Source organism: Schistocerca nitens, chromosome 6 (genome assembly GCF_023898315.1).
Source record: "Schistocerca nitens isolate TAMUIC-IGC-003100 chromosome 6, iqSchNite1.1, whole genome shotgun sequence".
Classification (NCBI taxonomy): Eukaryota; Metazoa; Arthropoda; class Insecta; order Orthoptera; family Acrididae; genus Schistocerca; species Schistocerca nitens.
Window position 1 is genome coordinate 716,470,814 of NC_064619.1, and position 19,263 is coordinate 716,490,076.

At 47.7% G+C, this 19,263-nt stretch overlaps 1 protein-coding gene across 2 annotated transcripts in view; it reads left to right on the forward strand.

Annotated features, from left to right (window-relative positions):
• LOC126262679 (WW domain-containing oxidoreductase) overlaps positions 1-19,263 on the forward strand; it is a 196,519-nt gene that overhangs the window by 121,056 nt on the left and 56,200 nt on the right. For both annotated transcript variants that reach the window (XM_049959455.1, XM_049959454.1), the window contains one exon: positions 1,614-1,819. In XM_049959455.1, the coding sequence (XP_049815412.1) occupies positions 1,614-1,819 (206 nt within the window). The remainder of the gene's footprint in view (positions 1-1,613; positions 1,820-19,263) is intronic.

Sequence of the window (19,263 nt, forward strand, 5' to 3'; positions counted from 1 at the left end):
AGGACAGTAAATCTTTGACGAGGGCTGTTTGGTTGAATCTGGGAGTGGGGCTGAAGATGAGGCCTTTGGATAGGACAGAGGTTTCGAATTGGGAGAGAGATTTGGAGGAAAGGTTAACTACTGAATTAGGGTGTTGTGGTTCCAGATTGTGTTGATTGGAATTTTGAGGTTTTGGAGGGAGTGGAGCTGGAAGTGGGAGATTGAGTAGATACCCTCTCCCTTAAAACCCACATCCTTTCGTCTTTCCCTCTCCTTCCCTCTTTCCTGATGAGGCAACAGCTTGTTGCGAAAGCTTGAATTTTGTGTTTGTTTGTGTGTCTATCGACCTGCCAGCACTTTCATTTGGTAAGTCACATCATCTTTGTTTTTAGATATGTTTTTCGTACGTGGTGGAATGTTTCCCTCTATTATATATATATATATATATATATATATATATATATATATATATATATATATATATATATACAAAGATGATGTGACTTACCAAATGAAAGTGCTGGCAGGTCGACAGACACACAAACATACACACAGAATTCAAGCTTTCGCAACAAACTGTTGCCTCATCAGGAAAGAGGGAAGGAGAGGGAAAGACGAAAGGATGTGTGTTTTAAGGGAGAGGGTAAGGAGTCATTCCAATCCCGGGAGCGGAAAGACCTACCTTAGGGGGAAAAAAGGATGGGTATACACTCGCGTGCACACACACACACATATCCATCCACACATATACAGACACAAGCAGACATATTTAAGTGCGAGTGTATACCCGTCCTTTTTTCCCCCTAAGATAGGTCTTTCTGCTCCCGGGATTGGAATGACTCCTTACCCTCTCCCTTAAAACCCACATCCTTTCGTCTTTCCCTCTCCTTCCCTCTTTCCCGATGAGGCAACAGTTTGTTGCGAAAGCTTGAATTCTGTGCGTATGTTTTTCATTTGGTAAGTCACATCATCTATATATATATATAGAGAGAGAGAGAGAGAGAGAGAGAGAGAGAGAGAGAGAGAGATCATAATGAGACAGAATGGTTGGCCCAGGGATGGTTTAAGGCCCAAGCTATGCAAACTGCCGCTTGGGGCACCAGGCTGAGAGGGACACCAGAGTCACCATAACTGTGTTCTTTCTATGTCGGACATACCATAATTAGTAGCAGTCGCTTGGGTCACTGTGCTGAGAGGGGCACCCCGGTACAAGATTTGTGTACAGTTTGTATCACAGATCGTAGCTAAAACTGAAGTATGTGAAATTGTACAAGGGAAAAGGGGAAAAGGAGGGCACTAAATGATAAGTCAGGTGTGTGAGAGAATGTCCTTGAAGTGGCCCTGGGTTGGTCACAACTTATCTTTGGATAGTGAATGCCTACCTGTCCACAACAAGTGCCTCCCTCTCATCCCAGGATCTGAGTGACCTGTCCTCCTTTCCAACTTTCTCAGTCTATCCCTCTTTCCCCACTGAGGAAGGAACTAATAGTTCTGAAACCTACAGTGGCATTGCAGTTAAATCAGTGTGCCAGCTTCAGGTAATTTGCATTTTTGCTGTCTTGAAATAATTTAAGACAATCAACACACTAAATTACATAGAAAGTAATTCATTATTTATTTAATTTTTAACACAGCAACAAGCAGCGGCAACAACTGTATACTGTGCAACAGCTCCAGATCTAGATTCAGTCTCAGGAATGTACTTTAACAACTGTTGTCGGTGCGAACCGAGTGAAGCTGCTCAAGATTACGATTTGGCTCAAGAACTATGGCGAATTTCCATGAAAATGGTGGGAGACACAATGGGAAGGTCTGCAATGCTTCTACCAATGCGTAAGAGGTTTGTATTGCTCCTTATAGTCAATAGCATGTTTAAGTCAATGGGAAATCTGGAATGGAATAACAATATCAGTTTGAGTTAAAACCATTCACCACATAGAGGAGATGTTGAGTGGCAGACAGACTCATTTAAAAGTAGATTGTTGGAACATCAGCTTTCAGATAAAGTCCTACCAAACTGTGGCCAAGAACGGAGTTGACAACCCAGTAGTGAAACATGTTGAGTACAATATGCTTGATATCAGTGGCTGCTTCACAACCTGTGCTATATGTATCCCTCCCATCCACAAACCAACTTCTCTGACCTACACAGATGAGATTTGTTCTTACAACATATCCTGCAGTCCTGCTGGCCTAAACCATCTGATCTCTTTGTCCATGCCCCACTGACTGCAGCAGAGCAAACTTCTTACTCCGCCTACTACATCTCCTCCCAGTCAAGCTACAGTATCAGCACAAAGTAGTTACTTAGGACAACAATAGGTATGAATGTGTATTTATGTTAATTCTATGCCGGTTAGCTGTGGAGGAAGATATCATCCAAAAGCTCAACAGTATTTTCAGTCATGTTCATGTGCATATTGACTACTTAACACTCCACGTATGCATTCACAGTCTATTATTTCCATGAGTTGAATGAGAGATCTAGAGGATGCTGTACAACGAAGATAAGATATAATTGATTTAACATCCTTCTGTATTCTGAAAATCTATCCCTGCAAGTATAGTTCCCCCCAAAAAAATGATTGTTTAACTCATTAAAGAAAGGAAATATTGAGAATAAGCAAGATTCTTCATTTTTAGATCACCTATGGCAGTATCATGTGTACTGCAAATGTAGCTGAACTAACATGCTTCATTAATTCTAGTATGTGTTTATCCAGTTGAGACTGTGATCTATGTACAGTCCCAAAAATTCATCCCTTTCTACTTCTTGTACTTCATTGTTTGAAAAGTCTATTTTTATAGCTTATGACTATGAGAATTTCTGACCTGTATGTACAGAGTCTTGTTGACATTTAATGATAATCCATTGACTTTAACCATTTGTTGATATTTAACTTCCTGGGATATTAAAACTGTGTGCCGGATGAGGAGTCAAACCTAGGACCTTGCTTTTTGCAGTAGGTGCTCTACCAACTGAGCTATCCAAGCATGACTCTCAACCTGTCCTCACAGCTTTACTACCACCAGTACCTCATCAGATCATGAGTTGTGCTTGGATGCTCAATAGGTGGAGCACTTGCCTGTGAATGCCGTAGGCCCCAGCTTCAAGTCATCAACTGTACACAGTTTTAATCTGCCAGGAAGTTTCAAATCGGTGCACACTATGCTGCAGAGATTTCATTAGCTGCCCTTTCACTAGGAAGTTTGGTATTATTTTTTATTCTTATTCTTGTATCATCCACAAGCAGGACAGATTCACACCTTCTGTCATGCACCCACACGCATGTGAATGCGAGCACACACACACACACACACACACACACACACACACACACACACACAAACACACATACACACACACATTGCTACTCTTTCAGAATTTTATGCCGTGTCCTGCAGAAGTAAACACATCCTGCTATTCGGTCATTCATTCATACGTCTGTAGTGTTCTGTAGTTCCCATCCTGAAGTAAAACCTGCAGGATGTGAAATAACTCAAGAGTTAACTAGCAGAGTGAAATAGTTCTTAAAAACTGCATTAATAAGTAATTATTCTGAAGTTGTAAACTATTTGTGTTTGCTTAGTCTAATGAGAGATTGATCTCATCAGACTTGTTGATACCTGCTGTGAAATGTTTTGCAAAATACAACAAAATGAATGTGCTGTTAAAAGTTTACCCGATAAAGACACTCTACAAACATTTAAAAAAGTAACTGTTGACAATTGCCACCACTGTTGGCCATCAGGCAGCTGGAGAAATGTGTAGTGTTAATGGAGCTCGAATACACTGTGCAAGTGCAGCACAGCTGGCACACATCCCTGGCTGAGAGTGCATCAGTATACAGATAACACGACACTCCCTAGTCATAGTTCGTCAAATGAACTTCCATTTCCACGATAATTTCTCTGGCACAACTGTCCACATTTACGACACACATGAATTTGTAACCCATTTAATATCCATAAACAATAATAGTTACCAGTTCCTGCTACAGTATTGGTATGTGTTAACAGTGGAGGAGAAAGCTCATAAGGATGCAGATATCAATTCTGTACCTGACAGGTTGAATCCGCCCTTACTCATCTTTGCTCTGGTAAAGTGGAAGCCCCATACTACAGGCAGGGTGCAGTTTGGCACCTACCAATCCTTGGCACATATATCAGTGTGGCTTTAGTCACCTTGCCAAGTGGGTTACCCCCTGCGGGTTTGGGGGTAAGAATAGGCCCGTGGTATTCCTGCCTGTCGTAAGAGGCGACTAAAAGGAGTCTCAAACGTTTCGGCCTTCTGTGATGGTCCCCTCTTGGGTTTGACCTCCTTTTTTCCAAATTTCCGTTGTTAGTGCATGCCATTTGGGGAAGGACACCTTACGTGGTGTTTTTCTATTGGTCCATCATGCACCACCATCTTGCATGTTACCTATTGTCGTGTGGGGGGGGGACTACAACCAACATCATCTGGGTTGTCTCCTTCTCGTCTTGTGCGCAATCTTCTTCTTAGCGCCCACGACACCTGTGGACCCTTTAGACACCTAAAATCCAGCACGGTAGCCAGTCCGTTGTGGTGGGGTCGTCATGTACCCTCTTGGTGGTAGCCCCCTGGCCACGCAGGGATCGCACTACAGATGCCAGAGCTGTTTCCTCCCCATGCATGCCAAGGAGTATGTGCCCATCTTGTCTGGGGCACGGGGCTCCGGGCAAGGGGATATCGGCCAGGTACCCGTTGCTTTGGCTGGGTGGCGCCCTTGGGGAGAGCCCTCGTTCGGAGTAGGTGGCATCTGGGCGGATGTGGCGCAATGAAGCGCAATAAATCACACCAAGCTGGTGGTCGCACGGCCACCAGCGTCTCTAAGTGAGGTAGAGTAGACTTTGATGCTGCGCAATATGACCCTCAGTCGTTCCCCTCGTTGGCTGCGCCATGGGCGGGACGTAGATCTAGTGCCAAGCGGGAGCCCTACGTACCGCAATACCTTGTCTGCAGCAGGACTGATGGTGACTCCTTTCTTATGACGAAGCCTCTGTTTTTTGTGGAACACCTGGAGGATAAGTTTGGGGAAGTGGCGGGGTTGTCTAAAATGAGGAATGGGTCCATCCTCCTCAAGACATCCTCCCCAGCCCAGTCACGAGCGTTGCTCTTGTGTGATAAGCTGGGTGACGTTCCTGTAACCGTCACTCCCCACAGTAGCTTAAATATGGTCCAGGGGATTATTTACCATCATGACCTATTGTTACAATCCGATGACGAGCTGAGAGCCGACTTAGAACGACGTGGAGTGCATTTTGTCCGTCGTGTCCATCGAGGACCCAAGACTAACAGGGTGGCCACCGGTGCCTTTATCTTGGCCTTCGAGGGTGATGTCTTGCCCGAGAAGGTCAAGGTGATGGTTTACCGTTGCGACGTCAAGCCATACGTCCCTCCCCCGATGCGGTGCTTCCAGTGCTGGAAGTTTGGGCATATGTCCTCCCGTTGCCCGTCCAGCGCTACATGTCGAGATTGCGGACGCCCCTCTCATCCCGATTCTCCATGTGCACCTCCGTCTGTATGTGTCAACTGTGGGGAGCACCACTCTCCATGCTCGCTGGATTGCCCCGTTCTTCATAAGGAGCGGAAGATCATGGAAATTAAGACCCTGGACCGGCTTACTTATCGAGAGGCTAAACTGAAATATGAAAGGTTGTATCCTGCTTCCCTTCGAACATCTTATGCTGCAGCCACGTTATTGTCGCCCACGCGAGCGACGGTTGTCGCCTCCTCTGTGCCGCCTTCAGTGGGCCCTCGGGGCCGTGCATCTCTGTCTGCCCCCCTCATGTCTGGGGGCAAGCCTTCCTCTGTTGCCCCCTTAGCCGTTGGGGGTAAACCCTCTTCTGTCGCTCCCCCCACGCTTACTTCGGGAGTGACATCTCCTCCACAACCGGGGGACTCGATCCCACCCCCCCCCCCCTTCTCCACCGGCGTTGCCTCTGCTGGTTCCTCTCTCGCGGAAGGGGTCCCTTGGGGCTCTCCCTTCCTCCGTTTCTTCTCCTACCCCGCCGGATGTCAGCCAGTGGCTGAAGGTTCCGCCACCTGCTGGTCGTAGGGCTTCTGCGTCATCGTCAGCCTCCGACGCACCTTCCGAGAAGCTCTCCCAGCCCTCTCACCCTAAGGGCCGTAGTGAGAAGAAGGAACGGAATGTGTCCAAGAAGAAGGACGTTCCAGCGGTTTCCGTACCGCCTGCTGTACATAGTCCTGGCTCCAGGGATGAGGTGGAGATCCTCGCCTCTGCCGCGGATCTCGCCCTCACGGAACCCTTGGGGGCCTTTCCTATGGACTCAGCTGACTCTCCCTCGGTGGCGGCAGTTGGCTCTGAGGCGCCGTCTGCCTCTTAGTCGCATTCACGCCCTCCCAGTCCCTTCCTGCTTCCGTTCTCCAGTGGAACTGCAGCGGTTATTTCCGCCACCTGCCTGAGCTCCGGATGCTTCTGGGTGTTTCCCCTGTTCTCTGCATTGCTCTGCAGGAAACTTGGTTTCCGGCAATGCGGACCCCCACCCTTCGCGGTTATCGGGGATACTATAAGAACCGTGCTGCCTGTCAACGAGCGTCGGGTGGGGTTTGCCTTTTTGTTCACCACTCAGTCTGTAGCTCGCCAGTCCCCCTTCTGACGCCTTTAGAGGCAGTCGCTGCCAGGGTTGAGCTCTCGCCGGCTATTACTGTTTGCTCTGTTTACATTCCTCCGGATGGGGAGCTCCCCCGCCATGTCTTGGCTGCGCTGCTGGCTCAACTCCCGCCACCTTTGCTGCTTCTGGGCGATTTCAATGCCCACAACCCTCTCTGGGGTGGGACTGTCTCCGATGACCGCGGTCGGGCCGTGGAGCATGTGTTGGCTCAGCTCGACCTTAGCCTCTTGAACACCGGTGCTCCCACGCATTTCAGTGTGGCCCATGGATCGTTCTCGGCCATCGATCTCTCTCTTTGCAGCCCTGGGCTTGTCCCATCCCTCCACTGGAGAGTGCATCCTGACCTGTGTGGTAGTGACCATTTTCCCATCTATTTGTCACTGCCCCAGTGTCATTCTTCTGGGCGCCTGCCCCGCTGGGCTCTCCACAGGGCTGACTGGCCGGCTTTTACTTCCGCTGCAACCATTGAGTCTCCCCCACAGGGTGACATTGACGAGGTGGTCCATGTCTTAACCACGTCAATCATTTCAGCGGCTGAGGCTGCCATCCCCTGTTCTTCTGGCCTCCCTCGGAGGAAGGCTGTACCCTGGTGGTCGCCGGAGATTGCTGAGGCTATTCGCGACCGTCGGCGGGCTCTCCAGCGTCATAGGCGGCACCCGTCTCTAGAGACCCTCATCGCCTTTAAGAGGCTCCGTGCCTTGGTCTTATTGCATGGCGTAAGCAGGAGTGCTGGGAGAGGTATGTCTCATCCTTGGGCTCCCATGTCTCCCCCTCGCTGGTGTGGTCTCGGATCCGGAGGATTTATGGATACCAGACCCCTCTGGGTGTCCCTGGGCTCTCCTTGGACGGCGTTGTCTGCACGGACGCTGCCGCCATTGCTGAACGGCTTGTCGCGCACTTTGCTAAGAGCTCTGCGACTGCATCTTATCCCCCCGCCTTTCGCTCTCTAAAGGAGCGAGCCGAGCGGACGCCTTTCTCATTCCACACGCGTCGTTCTGAAAAATACAATGCTCCTTTCAGCGAGAGGGAATTCCTCGCTGCCCTCGCCGATTGCCCTGATACAGCACCAGAACCAGACTCCATCAACACGCAGATGCTGAAGCATCTCTCCAGGGACTGCCAGCGACACATTCTCGCGATATTTAACCGCATTTGGAGCGAAGGCGTGTTCCCGTCGCAATGGCGAGAGGGTGTTATTGTCCCCATCTTGAAGCCCGGTGCTGACCCGCTGGCGGTGGACAGCTATCGTCCCATTACCCTCACCAACATTTTGTGCAAATTGCTCGAACGTATGGTGGGGCGGCGTTTGTGTTGGGTCCTTGAGTCGCGCGGTCTCCTCGCTCCATCCCAGGGTGGCTTCCATCGGGGCCGGTCTGCAGCGGACAATTTGGTGCGGCTGGAATCTGCTATCCGTACGGCCTTTGCCCGACGTCAGCATCTCATTGCTGTATTTTTTGATCTGCGGAAGGCGTATGACACCACATGGAGGCATCACATCCTTGCTATGTTGCATGAGTGGGGTCTTCGTGGTCCGCTCCCGGCTTTTCTTCAATCCTTTTTATTGCGCCGCTCTTTCCGGGTGCAAGTGGGTGCCGCCTCTAGTTCATCTTATATACAGGAAAATGGGGTCCCGCAGGGCTCAGTGTTGAGCGTCTCGTTATTTCTAGTGGCCATTAATGGTCTGGCTGCTGCCGTGGGGTCGTCGGTGTCTCCTTCTTTGTATGCCGACGACTTCTGCATCTCATTTGGCTCCACGACTACGGGAGTCGCCGAACGCAGGCTGCAAGTAGCCGTTCGCAAGGCAGCATCATGGGCTATGACTCATGGTTTTCAGTTCTCTCCAGCCAAGACTCGAGTTATGCACTTCTGCAGGCGTCGGACAGTCCACCCTCATCCTGAACTTTACCTCAACGGGCACCTGCTTGAAGTGGTGGACACTTGCCGCTTCTTAGGACTCGTGTTTGATGCCCGGCTCACATGGGTTCCTCATATTACTCAGCTGAAGCAAAAGTGCTGGCAGCACCTCAACGCCCTCCGCTGCCTCAGCCACACATCTTGGGGTGCGGATCGCTGCACGCTGTTGCGATTGTACAGAGCCCTTGTGCAGTCCCGGCTCGATTATGGCAGCCTGGCCTATGGGTCTGCATCGCCCTCAGTGTTGAAGTTGTTAGACCCCATACACCACTGTGGGGTTCGGCTTGCAACTGGCACCTTTCGTACGAGCCCCGTGGATAGTCTACTGGTGGAGGCTGGGGTTCCCCCGCTGCGGATTCGCCGCCACAGACTGCTCACCGACTATGCTGTCCACGTGCATTGCTCGCCGGGCCATCCCAATCGTCGCCTGCTTTTCCCTGTCACGGTCCTCCATCTGCCCGACCGGCGACCTCGGTCTGGGCTTTCCATAGCTGTCCGCGTCCAGTCCCTGCTGTCGGAACTGGGGTCATTCCCTCTTCTGCCTCCCTTCCGGGTCCGTGCACCTACGCCTCCCTGGTGTTTGCCCCGGCCGTCCGTCCGTCTGGACTTGGCACAGGGGCCCAAGGACTCGGTTCCGCCTGTGGCCCTCCGTCGCCGTTTTCTTGCGCTCCTCGCCTCATTTTCGGACTGTGAGACTGTGTACACTGATGGTTCCCTGGTTGATGGTCGCACTGCCTACGCTTTTGCTCACGCTGCCCATGTTGAGCAGCGCTCCTTGCCGGCTGGCTGCAGTATTTTTACTGCGGAGCTGGTGGCCATATTGCGCGCTCTTGAGCATATGCGTTTCTGCTCAGGTAGGTCCATCGTGATCTGCAGTGACTCCCTGAGCAGCCTTCAGGCCATCGACCGCTGCTACCCCTCTTCTCCTCTGGTGTCCTCTATTCAGGAGTCTGTTTCCGCCATTGCCCGTTCTGGTCGTTCGGTGGTCTTGGTTTGGACGCCAGATCATGTTGGCATCCCGGGAAACGAACGTGTTGACAGGCTGGCCAAAGGGGCGATCGACGCCCCAGCTTTGGAGATCGGCCTCACAGCTGGCGATCAGCAGCTGGTGTTGCGCCGTGAGGTGCTTGGGATGTGGTCTGCTGAGTGGCGAGGCATGACAGCCCCTAATAAACTGCGGGCTGTCAAGGAGACGACCGATGTGTGGCGCTCCTCCCTGCGGTCTTCTCGCAGGGACTCTGTCATCCTGTGTCGGCTCCGCATCGGCCATACCTACCTGATGCACGGCCATCTTTTGCGTCAGGAGGATCCCCCCCTGTGTCGGTGTGGGTCCCGGCTGACGGTCGCCCACATTTTATTGGAGTGTCCCCGACTGCGCACCCTCCGGCAGTCTTTTAATCTCCCGGGCACTTTGCCTTTGGTTTTAAGCGACCATGCCTCCATGGCTGATGACGTTTTAAATTTTATCCGTGTTAGTCCTTTTTATGGCTCCATTTAGGGAGGTCCTGCTCCTTTCCCTTTGTGTGTCTCTGGTCCTCAGGTCTCTCATATTTGGTTGCAAATTTTGGTGTGTCGTCGATTGGTTGACTCTTTCCCTTTTTGTTGTCGTGGTCAGTCAACCAGTCTCCGGTCTTCTTCTTTTGTTCTGTTTCTTTTGTCTGGTGTCTTCGTGTCTGTAGTGTTCGTTACTGCATTTGTGTTCTTTTAGGGCCTGGGGGGGGGGGGGGGGGGGGAGTCTCCTTCCTCTTGGGGTTTTACCTGCTTCGTGCATTTCTGTCTCGCCTGTTTTTGGAATGGGGGACTGATGACCTTAGCTGTTTAGTCCCCCTTAAACATCCCAACAACCACCACCACCACCACCACCACCAAGTGGGTTGCAGGGTGAGAGGTGCATGATATTGCATATAAAATTGCGTAATTTGAAGAATGGGTTTAATTTGGTGATTGGCAAAAGCATTTGAATTTAAAGGTGACTACAAAGAATAGAATAGCAATAGAAATTTAATTGTGTAAAGTGACTGAGTGTGACCGTAGAGTAAGTGTGATTAAGACACATACGGACGTTGCTTGTGTGTAAAGAACAAGAAATCGGGTGTTCATTGAAATAGTTTTAACATCATTCCAAAATATTTTATTATTTCAATGTGAAGCTATGAACAGAAATAGTGGTAGTTTGGATAGGACATGTGGCAGTAGGTACGTGGTTAGGAACTTTGATATAGTCTATCATAATTTACAAGTCTGATCCCTAGATCTTTTGACACCCAATTAACTCAAACACTCCTTTAACCCAGAGTTGGAGTGGCTTTCAAACTGGGTTAATATTCATTAAATTTCCTTCGCCCATGCCTTCTAAGAGCATCTGTGCAGGTTCCTGAGTGTCACAGTAGTGTAGAACTCATTCAATATTCTCAATCTTTCAAAGGTGAAATGTGAAGCATGTGGTATGCAATCGAAATCAAGACCTACATATGCATGATTTGCTTTTAATTTCTTGGACATTCATTCAAATCTTGTTGACATTGAAATAAAAGCTGTAAAAACATTAAAAGCAATAGGAAATATTTTGATGATTTAGGGAACTGTAGTTCCAGCAATGATAGTTGTTGTGACAAGAATCTGGAACAAGAATAACATCCTAGCCCCCCTCCTCCCCTCCCCCCAAAATAGTAGTAGTAGTAGTAGTAGTAGTAGTAGTTGTTGTTGTTGTTGTTGTTGTTGTTGTTGTTGCCCTCGTCACCGTTGCCTTCACTCCACAGACTGATTTGATGCACCTCTCCTATGTGTAAGCCTCATTATCACTGAACAGTTACTACAACCAAAATCCATTTGAAACTACTTCTGTGTTCATTCCTTGGTCTCCATCCACAATTTCTACCCACAAACCTGTGTCCATTACAAAACTGATGATTCGTCCTTTCTCCAAGATGTGTCCTATCCCTTCGTTTAGTCAAGTTGTGCCATAAATTTCATTTTTACCCAATTCAGTTGAGTACCTCCCTATTAGTTACTCAGTCTACCCATCACACCTTCAACTTTCTTCTGTAGCACCACATCTCAAAAGTTGCTATCCTATTCTTGTTTGAACTGCTTATCATCTATAAATGAAGAGAAATATAATCTGGTTTCTGCCCAATTTGGAGATAACTTTTCACTCCCTTTGTTTTATGTCTGCTACCTTCAGAATTTCAAAGAGGACATTTAAGTCAACATTGTCAAAAGCTTTCTCTAAATATACAAATGCTATAAATGCAGGCCTACGTTTCTTTAACCTATCTTCTAAGATAAGTTGTAGGGTCAATATTTCCTTGCGTGTCGCTACATTTCTCCAGAACCCAAACTGATCTTCCCTGAGTCTAGTTTCTGTCAGATTTTTCTTTCTTCTGTAAATAATTCATGTGAATGTTTTGCAAGCATGATTTATTAAACTGGTGGTCAGGCAGTATTCACACCTAGCACCTGCCGTCTTTGGAATTGAAATTATTACATTCTTCTTGAACTGTGAGGATCTTTTGCCTTAACTTGCACACAAGGTGGAACAGTTTTTTCGTGGCTGTCTATTCCAGGGGCCTTGTTTCCACTCAAGTTTTTCAGTGCTCTATCAAATGCTTCTGTGTATTCCATCTATCTTTCATCTTCTTTCTTTGATATTCAAACTGTTGCTTCTCGTTTCTCCATAAGTCTCTCTAATTTTCCTATCTCTTGCCTAGTTATGCATGCTGCTACGAGGGTTGGAACTTTAATAGTGGCTTCTGTTTATTTACAGCTCGTACAAAATAGATACATGTTTCAAAGTTTTACTGACCATCAAAGTAGTCACCACCATTGTGTATAGCCCATTGCCAGTGATGTGGAAGTCATAGGATACTCTCAGCAGTTCCAGTTGTGTTGACAGTTTGAGTGGTGCGGTCTATTGCTCAACAAATTTGTAGCAGTTCTGAAGCGAATGCTGTGAAGTGTTTCCTTCAGTTTAGACATGAGTTGGAACTCATGAGGGCTTAAGTCAGGGGAGTGCAGTAGGCAGTATAGCACTTAGCAGCCCCATCAGTCAAACAAATCAGTAACAGCTTGCACTGTCCTGCAAAATGATGGTCAGGTCCTGCAGAAAGTGTCATCACTTCTGTCACTAAGCTGTTCATTTTTTGAACACAACCTACAACTGTACATATCTATATTGTACAAGCTGTAAATAAATAGTTGCCACTATTAAAACTCCAATCCTCGTATATTCATGTATTTATTCTGTAGCCATTCCTCCTCTGCCATTTTGCACTCCCTGTAATTCTCAGTTTTAGGTGCCTGTATTCTCTTTTGCCTGCTTCATTTTATGCATTCTTATATTTTCTCTTTTCATTAGTTATGTTCGATATCTCATGCATTATCCAAGTATTTTTACGTGGCTTTGTCGTTTTGCCTATTTGATCCCCTGCTGCATTCACTATTTCGTATATCAAGGCTACCCATTCACCCTCTGTTGCGTTCCTTAGCTTTATTTCAGTCAATCATTGCCTAATCCTCCCTCTGAAACTTTCAACAACACATGGTTCTTTTAATTTATTCAGGTTTCATCTCCTTAATTTCCTAACTTTTACCTATTTATTCAGTTTTAATTTGCAGTTCATAGTCACTGCACTGTAGTCAGAGTCCTCAATCTGTCACTGGAAATGTTTTGCAGTTTAAAATCCAGTTTGTAAATCTCCGGCCTACCATTATATAATCTATTTGAACTCTTCCTTTGTCTTTAGGTCTCTTCCACATATACAACCTTTTTTGTGATACTTAAACAAGGTATTAATGATGATTAAATTATCCTGTGTAGAAAATTCTACCAGGCAGCTTCCTCTTTCATTTCTTTCTTCCAATCAGTGTTCTCTATTATTTTTCCTTCTCTTCCTTTTCCAACTATTGAGTTAAGGTTCCCACCACATTTAAATTTTCATCTTCTTTAACTATCTGAATAAATTCTTTTATGTAAAAATACATTCTTTCAATTTCTTCATCATCTGTAGATCTGGTTGGCTTATAAGCTAATACTGTTGTGGTGGGTATGGGCTTTGTGTCTGTCTTAGCTATGATAATGCATTCACTATATGGTTCATAGAAGTTTACTCCCATTCCTATTTTCTTGTTCATAATTAGACCCACTCCTTCATTACCCATATTTGATACTGTATTTGTAACCCTGTACTCACCCGACCAGAAGTCCTGTTCTTTCTGACTTTATGTGTTGCTGCCGTATCTAACCTCAACTTATCAATGTCCATATTTAATTTATCTAGCCTACTTGCATGATTAAAATAGCTAACATCCAATGCTCTGATCCTTAAAATGATAGTTTTGTTTTCTTGTGTGATGACATCCTGTAGAGTTGTTCCTTCCCAGCTACTTCACCTCTGGACTATTTTCCACAATAGGATGCCATCATCATTTAATCATACAGTAGTGCATGCCCTTGGGAAAAATAACAGCTGTCATTTCCCACTTGTTTTCAGCCATTTGCAGTACCAGCATGTCAATACCATGTTAGCTAATGTTACAGTTCCGGATGAGCCAGTCATCCAGACTTTTGCCTGTGTAACTACTGTAAAAGCTGCTGCTCATCTTCTGCAGCCAGAAATTAGACTGGCTTCTCCACAGGTACCCTTGTGGTTGCACCAATGGTTTTGCTATATGTTTTATTGAGGTATACAAATCATCCTAATTTGCCAATGTCCATGGTTTATGATGTGGAGCTTTCATCTACATATATACTTTGCAAGCATCTTGTAGAGTGTGGTGAAAGACACTTTGAGTTCCACTGTCACTTACTCATTTTCCTGCACAGTTGCAAATGGTGTGCAGGAAGAATGATTGTTGGTAAGCAGCCATGCGAGCTTATGACATTGTCTTGAGATGTAGATAGGAGGAAGCAATAATGGTCTTGGAATTATAACAGTAAAGCACACCATGATGCATAACTCTTCTCTTGTAGCATCTGCCACTGGAGTTCATTGAGAATCCGTGTGACACTTTTATACCTACTGAGTAAAGCTGTGATGAAACATGCTGCTTGCCTTTGGATCTTCTCTATTTTTCCACCAATCCTATGTGGTTTGAGTCCCAGACTGACTATTAATATTGAAAATATTGGTCAATCGAGGATGTTTAATGCTGGATGGAGTACACTTCCTGATAAGTCTTCCAATGAATCTCATTATGGCACCTGCCTTAACTGTGGTTTTGCTTTATGTGGTTATTTCCTTTAAATCACTTTGTATACATATTCCCAAATATTTAATAAATGTAACTGCTTCCAGAAATTGTTTCTCAATTACGTAGCCATACAATAATGGATCTTCCCACCTATTTATATGCAATATGCTATGTTTGTTCATATTGAGGGTCATCTGCCAATCCCCACATCAAATATCAATCTTCTGAACATCTTCCTGCATTTCACTACAATTTTCTACTGTTGGAACTTATCTGTATACAGTATCTCTTATTATACTCCCCTGGAGTACGCCTAACATTACTTTTACTGCTGAAGATCCCTCTCCATTACAAATGACATGCTGTGTTCTGCTTTCTAAGAAATCTTCAATCTAATCACAAAGCTGGCATGATATTTGTATTTTGTTGATTAGGTGAATGTGTGGAACTGTATCGGATGCCTTCTCGAATGCAACATCAACAGAGTAAGCTGGGTTTCACACGATTGTTTTTTGTGGAATCGTATCTCGATACCTGCAGAGGAGATGTTTCCCACACAGGAAGGTCATAAAATTTGTCCTGAAATTCTACATATGACTCAACATCAGCGTTACGCACCTATAGCTGTGTGTGGATCTGTTCTCATGTCAATAGTGTATTGAGATCTTTAGCCCACTTTCTCGTCGTCGCCCACTCTCCATCTCTTGGGCGAGGACAACTTCCTGGGTGCGTTTTCCACCATGTACTATGCAGTGTCGATTTCTGTGTCGACGATGACAATGGACTTCTTTGCACCTGATATGCAGCACAATAGCCAGTCCATTGTGGTGGGGCCGCCATGTACCCCATTGGTTGCAGCCCCCTGACCACATAGGGATTTCTCTGCTGATGCCTGCGCCGTTAACTCCCCATGTATGCCAATGGGTAGATGCCCATCCCCCTGGGGCATCGGGACTCCTGGCAATGGCCATCCTGCTGGTGGCCTTTGCTGTGGCTGGGTGGCGCCCGTGGGGAGGGCCCCTGGTCGGAGTGGGTGGCATCAGGGTGGATGACATGTGATGAAGTGTAGTCCATCATCTCTTGATGGTCGTGAAACACCAGCAGTCTCTAAGCGATCACAAGCTGAATTCAATGCACAGAAGTATGACCCCAAATCGTTCCCCTCCCTGGCCACACCATGGGAGGAACGTCAGGCTAAGGATGGCAGCGGATCTTATTCACCTCGGTACCTAGTATGTTAGAGAGCTGATGGGGAATCTTTCATGACGATGAAGCCTCAGTTTTTTGTTGAGCATTTAGAGAACACGTCCGGGGAGGTTGAGGGTGTGTCCAAGATGAGATCTGGGTCAGTCTTGATCAAAACAACATTCTCTGCCCAGTCATGGGAGTTACTCACTTGTGACAAGCGGGAATGTTTCTGTAACCATCACGCCCCATAAGAGCTTAAAGTTGGTCCAGGGTATCATATTTCACAGAGACCTTCTTTTGCAGTCTGATGTTGAGCTGCGCACCAATTTAGAGCGGCAAGGTGTACATTTCATCCGGCGTGTCCACCGGGGTCCGAAGGATAATCAGGTTGCCCCCAGTGCCTTCATCTTGGCCTTTGAGGATGATACATTGGCTGAGAAGGTCAAGCTGATGGTCTACGGGTGTGATGTAAAGCCCTATATCCATCCCCCGATGCGGTGCCTCAAGTGCTGAAGTTCAGCCATATGTCTTCCCGCTGTACTTCCAGCACCACATGCCGAGATTGCGGGCGCCCATCACATCCCAATACTCCATGCGCCCCACCTCCGATCTGTGTCAACTGCAGAGAGCACCATTTGCCTTGCTCGCCTGACTGCAGGATTCTCCAGAAAGAAAGGAAAATCATGGAATACAAGACCCTGGACAGACTGACATACACTGAGGCTATGAGAAAATTTGAACGCCTGCATCCTGTACATATGATATTGTCTTATGCCGCCGCTACAACAGTTCTGGCACCATCAGTTCCGCCAATCCAGGTCACTTCTCAAAGCCAGTAGACTACACCTGCCCTCTTGATGGTGGGGGGCATTTCCCTCCCTGTTGCTCCTGCACCACCTACTTTGGGAGCAACCCCCCCCCCCCACCCTTCCCAACTATCGGGGACGTCCGTCCCCACTTCTAAGCCGGAGAAGCATAAGTCTTCTTAAGTCTTCTTCAGCTTCTCTCGCTAGGAAGGGGTCCCTTGGGTCACTCCCTTCCCAGGTTTCTTCTAGTGGGAAAGAAGACACCCACCAGTAACTGAAGAGCCCAAAAGCAGCTGGTCGTAGGGCTTCACGCTCATTCTCAGTCCCGGAGACTAAGCCAGTGAAGTCCTCCCAGACAGGGAAACCCAAGGAGCAGCGAGAGAAATGCACAAAGGAAACCCCTAAGACCAAGGAGAATGTGGTGGCACCCACACCACCGCTACCTACAAGCTCTGCGGCTGAGGATAGGGTGGAGATTTTGGCGTCTGCTGAGGACCTAGATCTCGCCAGACTCTCAGACACAATGGATATAGACTGCTCAGGCAATAAATCGGTGGCAGCAGGTGGCTCTCAGGCGTACACTGCCTCATTGAATGTTCCATGCCTTCCCAGTCTCACGATGTCATCCTCCAGTGGAATTGCAGCGGTTTTTTCCACCGCCTGGCTGAGCTACGGCAACTGTTAAGCTTTACACCTCCTATCTGCATTGCCCTCAAGGAAACGTGGTTCCCAGCAATGCGGACCCCTGCCCTCCGCGGCTATAAGTGATATTACAGGAACCGTAGCGACTATAATCAAGTGTCAGGTGGAGTTTATGTTTATGTTCTAAACTCAGTCTGTAGTGAACATGTGCCCCTTCAAACCCCTCTTGAAGCTGTGGCTGTCAGAATAGGCATGACGCAGGAAATAACTGTCTGCAATGTATATCTTCCCCCAGATGCTGCAGTACCCCTGAATGTATTAGCTGCACTGATTAATCAACTCCCTAAACCTTTCATACTTCTGGGAGATTTTAATGCCCATAACCCCTTGTGGGGAGGTACAATGCTTACTGGCCAAGGCAGATACGTCGAAACTTTACTGCCGCAGTTCGACCTCTGCCTCTTAAATACGGGGCTGCCAAACATTTCATTGTGCCTCATGGTAGTTACTCAGCCATGATTTATCAATTTGCAGCTCAGGACTTCACCCATCTATCCACTGCAGAGCACATGTGGTAGTGACCACTTCCCCATCTTTCTGTCACTGCCCCAGCATCAGGCGCATCGACACCTGCCCAGATGGGCTTTGAACAAGGCAGACTGGGGAACTTTCACCTCTGCTGTCACCGCTGAATCTCCCCCACACGGTAACATCGATGTGATGGGGGAGCAGGAAACTAGCACAATTGTTCCTGCTGCAAAAAATGCGATCCCTCACTCTTTAGGGTGCCCGAGGCGTAAGGCCGTCCCTTGGTGGTCGCCGGAAGTCGCTGAAGCAATTAAGGAGCGTCGGCGAGCGCTACAGCGGCATAAGCGGCACCCTTCCCTGGAGCACCTCATAGCCTTTAAACAACTCCATGCCTGTGTTCGCTACCTTATCAAACAACGGAAGAAGGAGTGTTGGGAGAGATACATCTCCACCATTGGGTGCCACACGTCACCTTCGCAAGTCTGGGCAAAGATCAAACGTCTTTTCAGGTACCAGGTCCCAACAGCTGTCCCCAGTCTTCCCATAAATGGCAAACACGATTGCTGAGCACTTTGCTCGAGCCTCTGCGTTGGAGAATTAACCCCCAGCCTTTCGCACACTCAGACGGCAGCTGGAAGGGAACGTCCTCTCATTCACTACATGCTGCAATGAATCCTATTACGCCCCATTTACAAAGTGGGAGCTCCTCAGTGCCCTTGCACATTGCCCTGACACAGCTCTTGGGCCTAATCGCATCCACAGCCAGATGATTAAACATCTCTCATCAGACTACAAGCGACATCTTCTCGTCATCTTCAACCGGCTCTGGTGCGATGGCGTCTTTCCCTCGCAATGGTGGGAGAGCACCATCATTCCGGTACTCAAACCCGGCAAAAACCCGCTTGATGTGGATAGCTATCAGCCCATCAACCCCCCCTCCTCCCCCCCCCCCCCCCCCGCCGAGGGTCCACAACTCTTTTGTGGATATGTGCATGGCAAGCACGGGGCCCCAAGCTAGTGCAGTTCTCCTTCCTTTCCGGGCTGCCCTACCCCCCTTCCCCATCCATCCTTGTCCCCAATCCTTCCCCCCTCCCCCTTACCTCCCCTTCACACTCCCTCTTCTTGGGAGTAATGTATGGAGCCTTTGTCTGGAGACGGACGTTTGAAAACTCCAAGATCCTGTTTCCTTTGTTTTTCTCCATCCTCACGCTTTCTTCCTCTATTGGTCTTTCCCTACGTTCACTCTTCTCCTTGCTTTCATGCCCTTCCTTCTATCTCTGCCTCATTCTCCTTGCCCTATTCTCCTTGTCTTCTTTTCTGTGTCTTATTCTCCGCTTCGGTGTTTGAGATTCTTTCT